At 31.7% G+C, this 16,340-nt stretch overlaps 1 protein-coding gene across 1 annotated transcript in view; it reads left to right on the top strand.

Annotated features, from left to right (window-relative positions):
• USP25 (ubiquitin specific peptidase 25) overlaps window positions 1-16,340 on the top strand; it is a 206,661-nt gene that overhangs the window by 155,437 nt on the left and 34,884 nt on the right. Inside the window, exon 20 of the mRNA XM_044670322.1 lies at window positions 34-129. Within this exon, the coding sequence (XP_044526257.1) occupies window positions 34-129 (96 nt within the window). The remainder of the gene's footprint in view (window positions 1-33; window positions 130-16,340) is intronic.

Genomic DNA, 16,340 nt, shown 5'->3' with positions numbered 1-16,340 from the left:
TTCCAACCTTTTACCTTAAATCCCTTGTGGCAGATCATGATGACACCGAACATGCAAGGTATTATCATGGCTATAGGTAAATCCAGGAGTGTATATGACAGGTGTGGTCCTGAAGCAGGGTTCTTTAAGGTACAATTAACGTTTCCATCTTTATATTTCCTTTGTTTTCCCCCCTAGACTTTTATTCTAAAATATTTTGTCTTAATATAATATTTTATTCCTAGTGCTATCACTATTCTCCTATCTTGACTTTATTCCTGAAAGGAACATTTAGAAAAGGTTACTAAAGCTAAGTGGATCATTGAGAAAAATATGCAAGTATTTTGGGTGGGAAAAAATTATTTTACCTGAAGTATCTCAATAGTTTTCTATTTTATGACTGTTGAACTAGTATGTTTTCAGGAGAGGTGATGTTGGAGAGTATTTATAGTCAGTATTTGACAATGAAGACAGTAGTTTTCAATTCACCTCTCAACATGTAGTCAGAAGCTGGGGTTCAGATTCTAGCTTTGATGGAACTTGGGCAAAGTCATCCAACCTCTTGGAGCCTCAGTTCTCTCATCTATAAATTGAGCATAATAATACTTGCTCTACTAAGGTAGTTATAATAATATCAGTAGCTAGCATTTATATAGCAATTAGAGGTTTGCAAAGCACTTTACTTATATTATCTTATTTAATCCTCACAACAACTCCATGGGGTAGGTGCTATTTTTATTCTCATTTGACAGGTATTTTATAATTATCATATGCCCTACACTGGATTCAATTTGTGCAAACAAATGACTTACCTTCTAGGAGGGGAAAATAACATCTGTGTATGTGTGTATGTGTGTGTATTGTATATTATGTTTATTATATTATGATATATTATATTTATACACACATAGATATATGTAAATGCAAAATCAATACAAAATAATTCCAAAGTAATATGGGAGAGGAGAATAGATTTTAACAATGTGGAAGATAAGGGATGATCTGATATAGGAAATAACAGATGGTCTAAATCTTGAAGGAAGATCAGAATTTTAAGAAATCATGAAGGAGAGCATTTTAAATAACAGATTGTGGAAAGTCATGGCAATGGAAAATAGAATGTCTTGTATGAGGAGCAGCAAGTATGCCATTTGACTAGAGTGTTTGAAAGGTATAAGGTAAAATAGTCCTGGAAAGGTAAACTGGGGCCCAGAGTATAAAGAACTTAACTACTAGAATTAGAAGTTTGGTTTATCCTAGGGGAAAGAAGAGGGAGTTTTATGGATAGAGAAGTGGCTTGGTCAGTCCTGTCCGTTAGGCCTAGCAATTTGGCAGATTTATAGAAGATAGATTTGAAAGGGGAAACCCTAGAGAATGGATTCTTAATCTTTTTTTTGTGTCACGAACCCCTTTGGCAATCTGATGAAGCCTAAGAATCTCTTCTTGGAATATTTTTAAATGCATAAAATAAAATACGGGAAATTACAGAGAAAGCCAATTGCATTGAAATACAATTGTCAAAATATTTTTAAAGAATAAATTCATGGACTCTAAATTAAAAAGGGATACTGTTTTTAGGACAGACTCCTTTGATTAAAGCAAAAAGTAGTAAGCTGGAGCCTATGAACTTTTTAGAAAAATGTTTTGATAATTTTTAATATATTTTAAATTTTAATATAATTGGTTCCCTTTGTCAAAAATTTGCTAGTTTGTGTTCCTGCTTCTACAGTAAATCATTCTTGTCCTAAAAATAATTTACCCCTATGTTTTGATGAATTTAATTATTTTCTATTCATCCTTGTAGTTTTCATATACGTATAATTATTGTGATGTTCAGAGATAATTTTCTCCCCTTTGGTGACACAGCTTGCCAATTCATTCATTAAAATACTGTTATATAAAGTATTTTTAAAAATTCTAGCTACAGTGTTGTGTCAAGATTTAAGAAAAAAAGTTTTAGAGCCATGTCTCATCTCTCATGTTTTAGATTTTTTCTAAACTTCAATGTCAAAAAATATTTCCCCTAACATTTTTTTCAAAGCCATGACCTTCACAAAACAGTTCCTTTTCCTTCCTTTGCCAAGGAATGCAAGGCCCACAGCAAAATTGAGTCTTCTTTTCCCCTTCTTTCCTTTTCTTATTTTTTCAATTATCAACCATTGATTTTTTTTCTTGCCTCTTCCTATCCATTTAAAAAATATAAAAAGAAATACAAAATATTCATAGCATATAAACATAGAAATGCAAAAGAAATTTATATATTGATCACATCCAAAAGTTCATTTCTCATTAGTCTAGGTAATACAGGCCAAACATGGCAATGCTAAAACCTGTATTACATCTATCAACTCAACCTATCATGTTGTAGGCAGTTTATCAGGCTTCTGGAATCATGGTTGATCATTTAATCATTCTTTCATAATTGTTCATTTTTACAATATTGGCATTATAGTATAAATTTTTCATCTAGTTCGACATATTCCACTTTATATAAATTCAGTCAGGTCTTTGTGACTGAAATTTTTTTCCTTATTTCCTATGAGACCATAGTATTCCATTTATGCTTATACCAGAGTTTGTTTAGCCATTCACCAGTTGATGGTGAATGCCAACACAAAAAGTGCTGCTATAAATATTTTTGTAAATATATAGGTTGTTTTTCTTTTGGGGACATAAGCCAAACAATCAAAAGTTTAATATCTTTATGTGTAAAATTCAAGATTGCTTTCTAGGATGGATGAACTCATTATATAGCTCTATTAGTAGGGCATGAGTATACCTGCTTCCTTCCACTCCTCCAGTATTTATGATTTGAAGGTTGTCATCTTTGCCAGTCTGATGATGAGGGTAGAACTTTAGAATTGTTTGAATTTTGATTTTTCTAATTAGTAATTTGGAACATTTTTTTTAGGCTGTGGGCTGTAGATAGGATTTCTTTCCTTGAGCAATACCTCTTCATCTTCGTATAAAGTATGAGGTGCTGATCTAAACCCAATTTCTTTATTACTACTGTCTGATATGCCCATTAGATTTTATCAGTAGTGTGTCCATACCCCAGTAGTTGAGGCCTTTGTGTTTATTAATCACAAGGCTATTGGGTTCCTATAATAGTTTACTCATGACTAATTATTATTTCTCCATTTAATTCTGTTCTTTTTTGTTGTAAAACATGTTTTGTAATTTATATAATTCTTGGTTATATCTTATAGGTAGACCCACAAATATTTTGTATATTCTAGTTATCTTAAATGAAATTTCCTTTTCTCTCCTGGGTTTTGTTAATATTATAAAGAAATGTTGATGATTTGTGTAGATTTATTTCATAATATGCCTTTGCTGAAGTTTTAATTTTTTTATTTAAATTTTTATTGACTCACTATGGTTCTCTAAGTATACCTTTATATCTGTTGCAAAAGTTATTGTTATTTCTTCTTTACCTATACTTATCCTCTCAATTTCTTATTTTGTTTCTATAGAATTTCTAACACTATGTCAAATAAAAGTGTAAACAATGGACATGCTAGTTTCACTCCTAGTCTTACTAGAACGGATTTTAGTTTATCCACATTACACATAGTGCTGGCTCTTGGTTTTAGGTATATATTTTAAATCTATTCCTATAATGAGTGTGATATCTTGTGAAAAAGCTTTCTCAGCATCTGTTGAAAAAAATCATGATTTTTGTTGTTTTTATTAATATCATTTCAATTTATATTTTACTAATAGGAAACCAACTTTTGTATCCTAGTATAAATACAAATTAGTAAAAGAATATGATAGATTGTTGCCTCTTTGCTATTGTTTTATTAAATTTTTAAGTTTTGCATCTCTTTTTTAAATAAAATTAAGTTCTGATTTACTTATTTTATTTTTTAAATAGTTTTTAAAACCAGATTCATTTGTTAATTAAATATTTTTGCTATCAAATTTATGGATCTCTTGATTTTTCAGGATTTCTATTTTGATTTTTTAATTTGTGTTAGGATGTTTTTTGAATCCCTAATTTGTTGAATTCTTTTTTCCTCTTTTTGTTAATGAAAGTGTTTAAAGAGGCAGATTTTCTCTTTAGGACTGCTTTGTGTATTATCTTTAATGATATTATCATTTTATAGTTTGTTCTTTAACTCACCAAACTTTTTGGTGAATCTTTATTCTCCAGTTAGTTTTTAGTGCTTTTAGTGTTATTTAACACAATTTTCATTAAATTGAGGTCAGTAAGGGATATATTTAATATTCTGCTTTTTTCATTTGTTTCTGAGATTTTTATATCTTAATACATGATCAATTTTTCTAAAGGTGCTATGCACATCTGAGAAATATGTATAGTCCTTTCTTTTTCAATTCCAATTCAATAATCTAAAAATCTATTCAAGACATTAAACTTCTTGTTTAATTTTTGGTTAGATTTATTTAGGGGTGAATGGAATGCATTTAATTCACTTACTATTATAATTTTATTCTCTATTTCTCTTTTTAATTCATTTAGTTTTTCCCCTTAAATTCTTTAGGTGCTATTTTATTCAGTGCATATGTTTTTATATAAGTGTATATTGAAAACATGCATTTATATTTGCACACATTTTGAAAAATCCTTTACATAATTCCTCTCCAAATTAGGCATTGTTTTATTTGTGACCAACCCTTTCATTCCTCCCCTTCCCTTAAAAATTGCATTAAATTAAGAAAGTTATTATTGTCATTATTAATCCTGTTCTTGTTATTACCTCATTCTTTTTCAAATGAGATTCATGTGGAAACGATCCTAGTTCTATAGTATGGTATTATTCCTTTACACTTGATGCTATGTAGTTTATTGTACAGATGGATAAAATCCAAACTGATTTACAACTGATAAGTATTAGAACATAAAATTATTTTCTGAGGTTCACTAAAGGCATTTTTAGGACACTAAATTATCATCCAGTATGATATTCATCTCATTTTCTGCCTACACAATTTTATATGCTGTTTCTGTGTTTTCAAACATATAACTTGGAGATATTTAATATCAATTATGTTAACTTGTTAAATATTGTTCTTAAGTTTTCATGCAACAGTTTTATCTAGGTTATTGTGAACACCAGTTCTTTTGATAATAATGATCTGGATGCAATATTTATTAATTAAATTCTTGAAGATATTTTGAGGTTTATATTTCTAGTATGAGGATTTGTCATGTCTTTGAATGCTAGAAAGCCTCACATGTTAGTTTAATCCCTGGTTGATGTCTTTGTAGGTATTTAGTTATCATCATCATCATCATAATTCTTATCTTGGTTTCATCGTAGTTGACTGTGTTCAGATAGAAAATTCAAAGACAATAAACTATTTTGCTGTGTTCCTTTTTACTTAATGTTCTGTAGATTGCTGTTCAGGAGAAGAAAATGACTGCTTTTTCTAATTTAATGAATATCAAGATGTAACCTGTAGATTCACTAAAAAAAGTTTCAGAATAACATCAGTAGCAGAAAGGACAACAGGAATGATATATACCTCATCCTTTTCTCATATCAATTTCAATTTCTTTTTGCTAAATTTTTTTAAAGCTTTTTATTCCATATAGTTTGGAGGTTGCATATTTGGTATAGCATCATCTTTTAAATACCTTGTTTTTAAATTTTTATGGATTGGTGTTAAATACAGGTGGTTGTGGACAATAGCTCTGTCTATATGGATGCTCTAATTCCTTATTTGTGGAATTGTGGTATTCTCACTGATATTTTGGTTTTTAGTCATTTTAGTTAATAAAAGTATAATGAACTTCTGGTTTATAATGAATCAAATGATATGTAGTTCCAAATTTTTGTCCCCAAGAATGAGTGACACATTGTACAATTTTCATTGCTTCTTTACATAATCTGAGCCATTCATTAACTTTGGATTCTTTAAGAATAATTTTTCCTTAATTTCTGACAATGAGCTGATCCTGAACTATCGTAACAGTTCTGTTTTATAAACACATCTAAATGACAGCCAATTTATTCAAGATTTATTTATTAAATATATTGATTGAATTTGTGTGGATCACCCAGAAGAGTACATTTTGTTTCCACTCTTGGTTAAAAGTTAAGACCTTTTTTAGGGTCAACTAAGAGAGAAACCGCTTTGACTTTTACTTGACAAATTCAGTTAATATTCATTAAGTACCTACTATGTTCCAGGCTGTGTGCTGAGGTGTATTTATAAGAATATACCCTTTGCCAGCCTTTTTATGTTGCTTTATGAAATGAAGTTTTCTTGTTCCAAAGGTTTTTCTATAAATTTTAGCTAGTTTTTTATGTCCTATAAGAACATTCTTTTCCCCTTTTTTGATAAGGAAATATACATCTTTTACACCTACTGTAGGGTGATAAGCATAGTGTTTTAATTATAATTTTATAATTTTGTTCTATAACTATTCTCATTCTTTTTGCCATGCCATAAATTAAGCCGGTATTAATTACTCCAAATATATTCTTTCCATTACCTTTGACATGAAAATGCCACAATTAGTATCTTGACAAAAAGAGTCTTCACTTTCTTTTATATCTTAGATTCGGTGTATTTTATATGGAGAAGTCCAAAGTATGTGATTTTTATCTGTTAGTTCAATATAACATCAGGATTTAAACTTAAAGCCTTGGGTCTCTTTATCTTTCTTGGCGTACATTAAGAACTTTGCTCATATTGAATCCAAATCAAATTTTGGTGTCTATTGAAAAAAGTTTCCATGAAATGAATTAGTTTTTTATTTGCTTTTTGTTGGAGCCATATAATTTTATGTCTTCCATGTACATCAAATAGCAAATATGTTTTGATATTATTTCCTCTTTGACTTGAAAGTCCTATTTAGGAAAACTATATAGTGAGCCATCCGTGAGAGATAGCCTATTTTTACATCAATTGTTCTTGACAGAATATTTTAAATAGAGAGCAGTTTCCCAGATGGACATAAAATATCCTAGGATTTTCATTTTTATTGGTTTTATGTCTTATATTTTTAATATCTGACAAAATTATGAGTACAGAACTGAGTCTTTGTGATATTTAAGAAAGATGATGTGAATGCTACAGTGTTTGGCAGTAATTTGCTCAATAATTACTGAATAAAAAAAACTTTATAAATTAGAAATTTTTTACATATCCCTTTTTGCTTCCCAGACACAAAATATTTGCTTCTGTTTGTTAATTTTTTTTAGCAAGACAAACTGTGAATATTTAGTTTGAAGTATCTAAATAGGTAATTGATCTACATTTTGAGGGAGATCACTAATTATTCTTATCCTTTGCTAATAATAAGTATGTAACACTTTTCTTTTAATAAAGATGAAATTGGTCTTTCATCAGAGAGGAAGCTGGTATAAAGTTCTTTGCTAATAATTCAGATGCCGATGTGAAACATTTGAGCCAATAATTGTGGATTTAATTCAGACCCACCACTTTCCAGTTTTGCAGAAAAGCTAGAGTTTTAGTTGCCTCCATAGGTATAACTTCTATCATTCATTATCTTAAACTTTATATTTCATGTTTGTTCCATCTTGTGCTTTCATTGTATTGGTCTTCTTTTAATCAAATAGATTACCAAGTACCAAGATTACCACCTCTTCCTTCAGGGGCTCTCTTTTTCTAATTTCTTTGCCTCTGAAGCCTTTATAGTATAATTTTTCATTATTTTTGAATTGTTTTATTCTTTGCATGCCTTTGATTCCCTCCTACGGCCTTGATCATTTGACTTTCACTTTCAATATCTGATTAAGAATATCAGGAATTTCTGACATTCTTTTATTTTCCAGATTCCATTTCACATTATCTCTTTGTTGTCTTTGATCAGACAATATGATGTTCATTTTCTATTACATGGAATGGCTAGATAGTGATATCTTCCATTGTCTTTCCAAAGATCTTCAAAAGTGTTCAAGTTGCTTTTCCCATGCTGGTATTTAATGTCTGTCATTAGAAACTTTCCTGAATAGCTCCTCCTTTCCTCCTATACTCCTTACCATTGAATATACAGCAGCATATATTATTATATACAGGTCCTGAAATGATTATATACTTTCTGTCAAATATTACTGGAGCAAATATTCATGATGAATATAGCAAATATCAATACCAGCTTTAAAATTACTTTGTTTTGCTATAGTTGGTCTATCATATGGATTCCTGTCATCAAACTTAAAAAGGGCTCTTCAAAATTCCATTCTAAGTATGTCCATCTTTTCAAAATCATGAGAGACAATCAGCATTACTTTTCACCATCTTTTTCATTATTAGGTAACACTTCTGTGATTTGCATTAAGTATAGATTTTAATGCCTTCGGGTTCTTCCACTTTTCCTTCTCCAGATTTTAGTAACTCCTCAATTTCCGCTTTTATTTCATCTAATCTGGGTTTAGGAATGAAGTTATTTCTTACGATTGCCATGCACTGATCTGCAATAAGTTGTTGTGTAACTTGGAGCTGAGGATATCGTTGACACAAAGCAGAATGAAGTCCTTGCCTATAACTGGTAAGATCTGTTTCTAATTTTGTTATGATGTAGTACTGGTGCATAATAAAAGCATTTACCCATCAGTTCATTTCATATTTACTTATGATATTTCCATTTTAGTGGTCAGTGTCATATGCACCAAATCATTTCTGGCAGGTGAGGTATTAGTATTTCTAATATGTTCTGATATATCTTGCCTTCTTGTCATACTAGAACACAAAGGAGTACCAGTTGTTCTACTGTTCTCCATGTTCAGTTGATCATAACAATGATTATGACTAGAGCCAGTTTGTAGTCCTATACTGCCCCATCTATTTCTTTGACGCTTAGTATCAATTGCATTACACTGACCTGAGTGCTAATCAAATCAGTGGTGTTACCAGAGCCCAATTTCCTAGCATTGCTAAGTTCCTATCAGACTTTGACATCTACCATCTTAGGACACACAAAATAATTGCTTTAGTACATCACCCTGACTAGTATCTGACTCCTTCCTTTCCCTCTCTACTCTTTCCCCACCATGAAGAGGTGGTGGTCTTTTTCTTGTTATTTTGTTCTCTTTTGAGGGGAGTTTAAGTAGAAGACAAACAAGTTGCTACTATATTATTTGTCTTTTTAACTTAATATTCAATCAGTCAACATTGATTTACTAAATAATTACTTATATGCCAGGCACTGTGCTAAGCAATACAAAAACTATGCTAAGGAATTCAAATAAAAAGTAAAGGCCTTAGGGGCTTCATATTCTAATTAGGGGAAATAATATGTAAATAACTGGATATATGTAAGAAGATACATTAAGAGTGAATTATAAGGTAACCTTAATGGAGAAGATTACCTGCTTGAGGGATCAGGAAAGGCCTTCTATTTTAATTGGTATTTGAACTGACTTTTAAAGGAAGAGGCGGAGAGCAGGCTAAGTATAAGGGAACAATAATGCAAAAGCATGGAAATGGGCATTATTGTATGAGGAACAAATAGTCCCATATAATTGAATATAGAGTTCATGGAGAGGGATAATGTATAAGACCAAAAAAAAGGAAGAGAAAAAGTAGTTGTTGTTGGTTTTAAACCCTTATCAGAAGAATACTGTGTCTTGGTTCCAAGAAAGAAGAGCAATAAGGGCTAGGCAATGAGGGGTTAAGTGACTTTCCCAGGGTCACACAGCTAGGAAGTGTCTGAGGCCAGATTCGAACCCAGGAGCTCTCATCTCTAGACCTGACTGTCAGTCCACTTAGCCACTTACTTGCCCCCAGAGGCCTACTTTAGAAGAGCTTTAAATACCAAACAGTATAATTTAATCTGAACATAGAGGTAATAGAGAGCTTTATGAGTAGGAAGATACTTGAGAGAAAGGGATACAGTTTGGTTGTTGCAATAGCCTAGGTGAGAAACAGGATGGTGGAATGTGAGTAGAAAAAGAAAACATATCCAAGAGATGTTATGAGAAAGAGTTACAAGATTTGGTGACTTTTAATGGATTATGAGCAATGAATGAGAGTGAGGAGTTGAGGATGACAAGGTTGGGTGACCAAACTCTGGGTGGCCAAAAGAATGGTGAAGCCAGCAACTAAACAGGGAAACAATAGGATGGCAACTTTTTTTTTTTTTTAAATGTTGAGAGGGGGAAAGGATAGGAAGAAATAATGAGCTCTGCTTTGGACATGTTGAATTTGAGGTTCCTATAGGATATCCATTTTCATATATCTAATAGGTAGTTAATGCATGACTAGAGCTCAAGAGACTAGAGGCTAGTTGTAAATCTAGGATTCATCTGTTTAGAGATGATCATTAAACCCTTGGTTCCTAATGAGACCATCAAGAAAGAAAAATAGAAGAGGCCTTATATCACAGTCTTAGGGAAGGAAGGGTGGCATCCTATGTACTTTGGGATAAAATTATTGCTTGTAAGCTCATCTTCCACTAGTCTTACTGAATATATATCCTCAGTGCAACTCCAATAGTAGGCAGAATGATAGAGATAATATGTACCCTCTCTTATTCCCACATGGTTTTCATTTCTTCTTTTTGATCCATGTATTATGAGATTTTTTTGTTTCATGTTGATTAGAAATTGGTTACTTGCTAGAACAATACTATTAAAACATTTAATTTTTTGTGATTTTATATGTTTGCATATTTTATATTGTTATATTTGGGCAATTATGGATTGTGTTTCATTCTGTGATAATACTCTAGTTCCAGAACAGTTTATTGGACAAGTTATTAAAGTTATTTTGAGTTCTGTTTATCATTCAGGGATCTCATTTTTCTAGCCATGAAAGATGTCAAGCTTCTGGTAAGAGTCTAGACACCAGGTCATGTCTTCCACTGAGTGTTACTGTTATTTTTGTTAAGGCGTTTTAATCTGTATTACTGTTAGTGACTCCATTTGGAATTTTCTTGGCAAAGATACTAGAGTGATTTGCCATTTCCTTCTCCAGCTCATGTTACAGATAGGAACTGAGGTAAACAGGGTTAAGTGACTTGCCTAAACTCACACAATTAGTCTGAGGTCAAATTTGAACCCAGGAAAATGAGTCTTCCTGACTCCAAGCCCAACATTCTATCCATTTATACCACCTAGTGCTAGCTGCTAAAAATCCAGTTCATAACGTGCTAAATTTTTAAAATTCTGCACTGATTTGCTGTATAGTTTACATATTCTTGTATAATATGCATTGATTGTTATTAAAATCATTTCTTTTTTAAGGGTGCTTATAGAAATAAACAATAACAGTGTAAATAAAATAATTTATTTTGGTAATTGAATAAAAGTATTGTGATGTAATCTCATGCCCTTTAGGCTTGCTGAAAAAAATCTTTGATACAAATCCTATTTCCACATGATTTTAATTTCATTGCTAGATCTTCATATTTTAAAAGATTTCATTTTATAGCTTAGAAATTATGCTTGCTTGGTATGATAACTATTAAAAAAATTTTCCTAGGTTTTCATGCAACAGTTTTATATCTATATGTTTGTGGGCAACAATTAAGGTCTCTAGTAATGGTCTAGTTTTAGTAATTTATTGGTTGAGTTGTCTAAGCTGTTTTCAGGTATGCATTTGTTTCATGGTAATTTGTCATGATTCTGTCCATGAAAGACATCAAATTCCTCATGTATAATTATAGCACCCAGGTCCTGGCTTGATTTTATTAGTCAGATTTCTGCAGTGTAAGTTAATGTGTTATACAATTTCTTTCATTTCCTTAAATACTTCTATAATTTGCGTGATAGTCCTGAATTCCTAAATTTTCCTATAAATTGTGTTTGTCCCACTTTTGTATTACTTTCAGAGACCTCTGTTTCCACAAATAAATCCAAATGATTAGTTCAATTCTTTTCAGCATTCTGTTAACTTAATTCATGTGGATATTGCCATTTTGGATTTCATTCGGGATTACCGAATGTACAACTTGGGGGACAGTAACTTTGTATTACATTTGACAAATCCAGTTGTATGTATCATCCATTACTATTGATTGGTTAGATGATTTTAGCTTATTCTAAAAGTATTTCTATAGATTAAATATATACATTTACTATGTGAGCTAAGAATGCTTATGAATCTTGTTCCCCTTTTTGCCAACAAAGTATTCATCTTTCTGTAGTTACTTTCTGAACTTAGTTAATATTTGGATAGATTTTCGTTAGGATACTTTCCACGTCCAGTATGTGGTCCATTTTACAGTTTCAGAGTGTATATTATTGTTGGTATTGTATAGGAGTCATTTGTTTTAAATGTGTTCATCCTGTTAAGCATTGATTTCAAATGCCTTAAGAGGCATAACTGTAACCTTCTTTGGATATCTTTATACTGAATGTTTTTAACTTGAAAGAGAGAGTCCAAGATATGCATAGAAATTTTATTTCATCTGTTGAACATACTATTTATTACCTACAGATGCAATCTGAAGCCTTCAGTCTCTTTCTTAGCATACATTAAAAATTTTACACTTGTCAAGTTCAAATGACTTTTGATATTATAGATAAAAGATTATATAAGATGAAGGAACATTATATTTTTGACTATAGCTTTACCAAATTGATAAGAAATTTCTATAACACCACAACCTTTTTACCTTTTTTTTGTGAGTGAGGATTCTTCATCCAATATATTGATTTCTTGTGTTAATGAAAATTTTTTTAAGTCATACTAGTATGTGAATGCTTTGCTTAATGCACATATTTGTGTTTATTGGCCTACATTTGAAAGTTTCACACATGTTCTCATTAGATAGTGGTAGACACGTGATGTGTTGTTCTGTTAAAGAAAAAAAATAGGTGGTATTCGAGCTTCTGTTTAAGAAAAAAATGGTGTAGTTCTTTTCTACTAATTAATTCTTATGCTACTAAGAAGAATTTGGGTAACTAGGTATCACAATAGATAGAGTGCTAGACCTCAAGTCAAATGTGACCTGAGACACTTGTTAGCTGTGTAACCCAAGGCATCACCTTACTTCTGTTTGCCTTAGTTTCCTCATCTGTAAAATGGAGTACTGTCTTCCCAGAGTTGTTGTGAGGATAAAAATGAAATAATATTTGTAAAGCACTTAGCATATTGGCACATAGTAGACTATACTATGTAAATGTTAGCTCTTAAATATTAGCTTTTATTTGAGCCAGTAATTGTGAATCTTTACTTCTGATTCACTCTCCAGTCTCTTCCACCTTTACCTTGCCATTGGGTAACTTCTCTCTCCCTCTACTCCTCTTCCTTTGCCCCTCGCCCCTGCCTTTTAAGTTCCCCTATATGTGTTATATCCTCTTTAGAACCTAAGTTTTTTGAGAGTAGGGATCATTATTTTCTTGGTTTTGTGTCTCTTGCTCTTATCACAATGCCTGACACATAATACTTAACCAATAGTCTTTCTAATTTATCCATCTGTGTAATCCTATTCTGCCATTTATTTTGCAGAGAAACTAGTTTCATTGACTCTAATTGACCTAACTATTTTGTAGTCCATTATCTTAGCAGAATGCAAACTTTCTGTTTTTCATTTAAGGCAGCTTGGATTTTTTGGTGTTGTATGCCTTGCCATCACATAGAAAACTAGAGATTTTTCCCATCTGCCTCCTTTGGTGATTTCATCTCTCCTCTGATTTCTGTACTTCTCAAGTCTCTGTAATAAAGTGTTTGATTGGTGTTGAATTGTTTATCTTATTCTTCTCAGTTGTTTTAACCTTTTGCTTAAAACTGATGACTAAGGAAATCTAGGTTTCCTTGTGTATTTTAGTTTTCCTCATTCCTTTCTGTATTTTTCTGTCTTTAATTGGAAAAATATGGGAAAAAAGGAAAAATAATGGGAAAAAATAATTGAGGTTTTGTTTTGCATGCCCAAGTAGATATTGGTCACATCTTTTGACTACTTTTCTTAGTTTTAAATAAATTCCTGCAAGGCCTGCCACAGTGTTTTTTGATGCCTTTCTTTGGGAAGTGGAGGCAGTGATTAATTACTCTGTTTTGGTATAATTGGTCTGCTAATCATATGGTCAAATTCCAAAAGATCTTTTCAGAATTCCAATGTATAAATATACTCCGCTACTTTCACAAATAATTTTAAATACTGGTACTGTTATTATTCTTTACATCACTGGGTATAATTTCTGGAGTTTGTGTAGTTTTTTTGGTGAGATTTTTGGTGAATGTTCAGTTTTTCGAGGTTTAAATAGCTTTTCATTTTCATCTCTTTATTTCATCTATCCTAGATTTGAGATAAAGTTAATTGCTATGATGGACCTGACCTGGACAGCAAATACATTGCTGTATGACATAGAGTTAAATGGGTATCATTGTCAAAGTAAAAGGTCTGTTTCAAACTTGGTATAGATTGAAAGTATCTATGTCTTAGATCCATTTTAGATACACTCTGCCTGCTTTAGTAGTCAATATCATCTCTACTAAAGCATTTCTAGCAGGTAGCGTATTAGTATTTCTGATTTGTTCTGATGCATCCTGCCTGTTTTTGTGGTACATTAATGATCATCATTCTCTCTGATCTTCATCTTTGTTGAGTTGATCATTGTAACAAATTCAAGTAGTACCAGCCTGCAACCATATATTAGCCTTATTATCATAGATTTTAAATTTCATTACAACAGCTAGGGCCAGTTTGCCATTGTTTCAGCTTTTCTGCCAAACCTTCATTCCTTTATACCTTGTCTCAACCAATGTGGACTGGGCTTTCAAGGGGGTATTTGCATTATTATTATTTTTTCAATTGAATTTTAACAAAAAAGAAGTTTGGGCAAGTTAACGTTTAGTAACAGGGGCATACTACTGACACAGTGTGGCTAGCCAACATTTTTGCCAAAGATCCCAAGCAGACAAATAGCTCCCTTTTTATAGGTTTTGGGGAGTACAGAACAAAGAAGAGAACAGGGTAGATAGCATCATGGCATTGAGTACAAAATGATTGGTTACAAATCTGAAGCCCAGGGAACAAAGTAATTGGTTAGAAGTTTGGTAATAAGGTAATTGGTAATAACAACTCCCTTTCTTCTCTCGTGAGACTAGGAAATGTTCATTGTTGGGAGTCCAGAAACAAGAGAGAAACAAACTTTTGGAGAGCAAACTAGATAACCTTGAAGAACAGCTTTATTCCATAAAGTTTAGGCCCAATTCCCTTTCTTTCTCACATGACCCATAAGGTTAGCAAATTTCCTTGAGCAAAAGTAGATCCTTGGTTATCAGGAGAGCTGGATTTTTAAATTTAACCCACGACAGGCCAGCTGAATTCTGAGTTTAATTTAGAGACAAAGAAACATGATTTAAACAATTATAGGACAAGAGTAGTTACAGGACGAAACCATTACTTGTAAATAGGATCCATAAGTAAATTGAATATAGGATCATTAATAAGGAATCAATTTTATTCATCTCATTATGCTTTTATCACCATCATTATAGTTGTTTTATTCTTGTCTCTTTGCGATTCATATAGAAATGATAGGAAGGGAAGTTTCTATCCTCTACTACTGTATGTTCAGTTTTCTGTGGATATTTATGCAACTGGATGAAGTTACTGCTTTTTTGTAGTCAAATAATATTGGAATGTATTTCATCTTCTATATTTTTGTTAAAAGAAAATTCAGCATAACTCCATTGACAGAAAAAATGAAAATGTTGTCATGTACATCATCCTATTCTTTCATGGTTGTAATTTCTTTTGCTTTCTATATTTTAAAGGCTCTTCATTCCATGTGGTTTGGAGATTATGTGTCCAAAATGGTGACATCTTTATGATCCTCCTCATCAGTATTATTATATCTGTCCTTGAAAGCAAGACCTTTGGGTTTATATCCTTTCACTAACACTCACTAACTGTGATTCTTCAAACAAGTGACTTGGTTTCTTGAGCATCAGTTTCCCCATTCCATAGAATGGGAATAATGCCTATAATCTATCTCTCAGGATTGATGTAAGGCTCAAAAGAAAAATATAAAGGAGATCTCTGCACTTACTAATCTTTAACAAATTAACATGCTAGATCTCATTCTAATCATCTTTAACGTGAGGGGTTTAGAATCAATCTTCTCTAGCTCTCTGCCCTCCAGAATGCTGTGAATTCTAATAGTTATAATTGAATCTAATCCTATTGAATTGTATCAATGTTTACTTTCTCAGTGAAATAAAAGGGTAAAAAAGTAGTATGGATTGCAAGTTCTTCTTGGAAAGACAGAGATTTGGCAGTTGGTTTTATCGTGCACTCCAAGGCATTTAAAAAAATCTTGATTATTTCCTAGTACAAGTATTACTCTTATATACAATATGTTCATAATAATCATTTTCTAAAAAGATCACCTTGAAAATAATTATACCTTGTGTTCCAGCTTCTGTTTTAGAAGATAAAAAGGTAGAGAAATTCTACGAAGAACTTGAATACT

Source organism: Gracilinanus agilis, chromosome 3 (genome assembly GCF_016433145.1).
Source record: "Gracilinanus agilis isolate LMUSP501 chromosome 3, AgileGrace, whole genome shotgun sequence".
NCBI classification, from domain to species: Eukaryota; Metazoa; Chordata; class Mammalia; order Didelphimorphia; family Didelphidae; genus Gracilinanus; species Gracilinanus agilis.
Note: the sequence above shows the minus strand (reverse complement) of the source record. Positions and strands in the feature narration are given on the sequence as shown.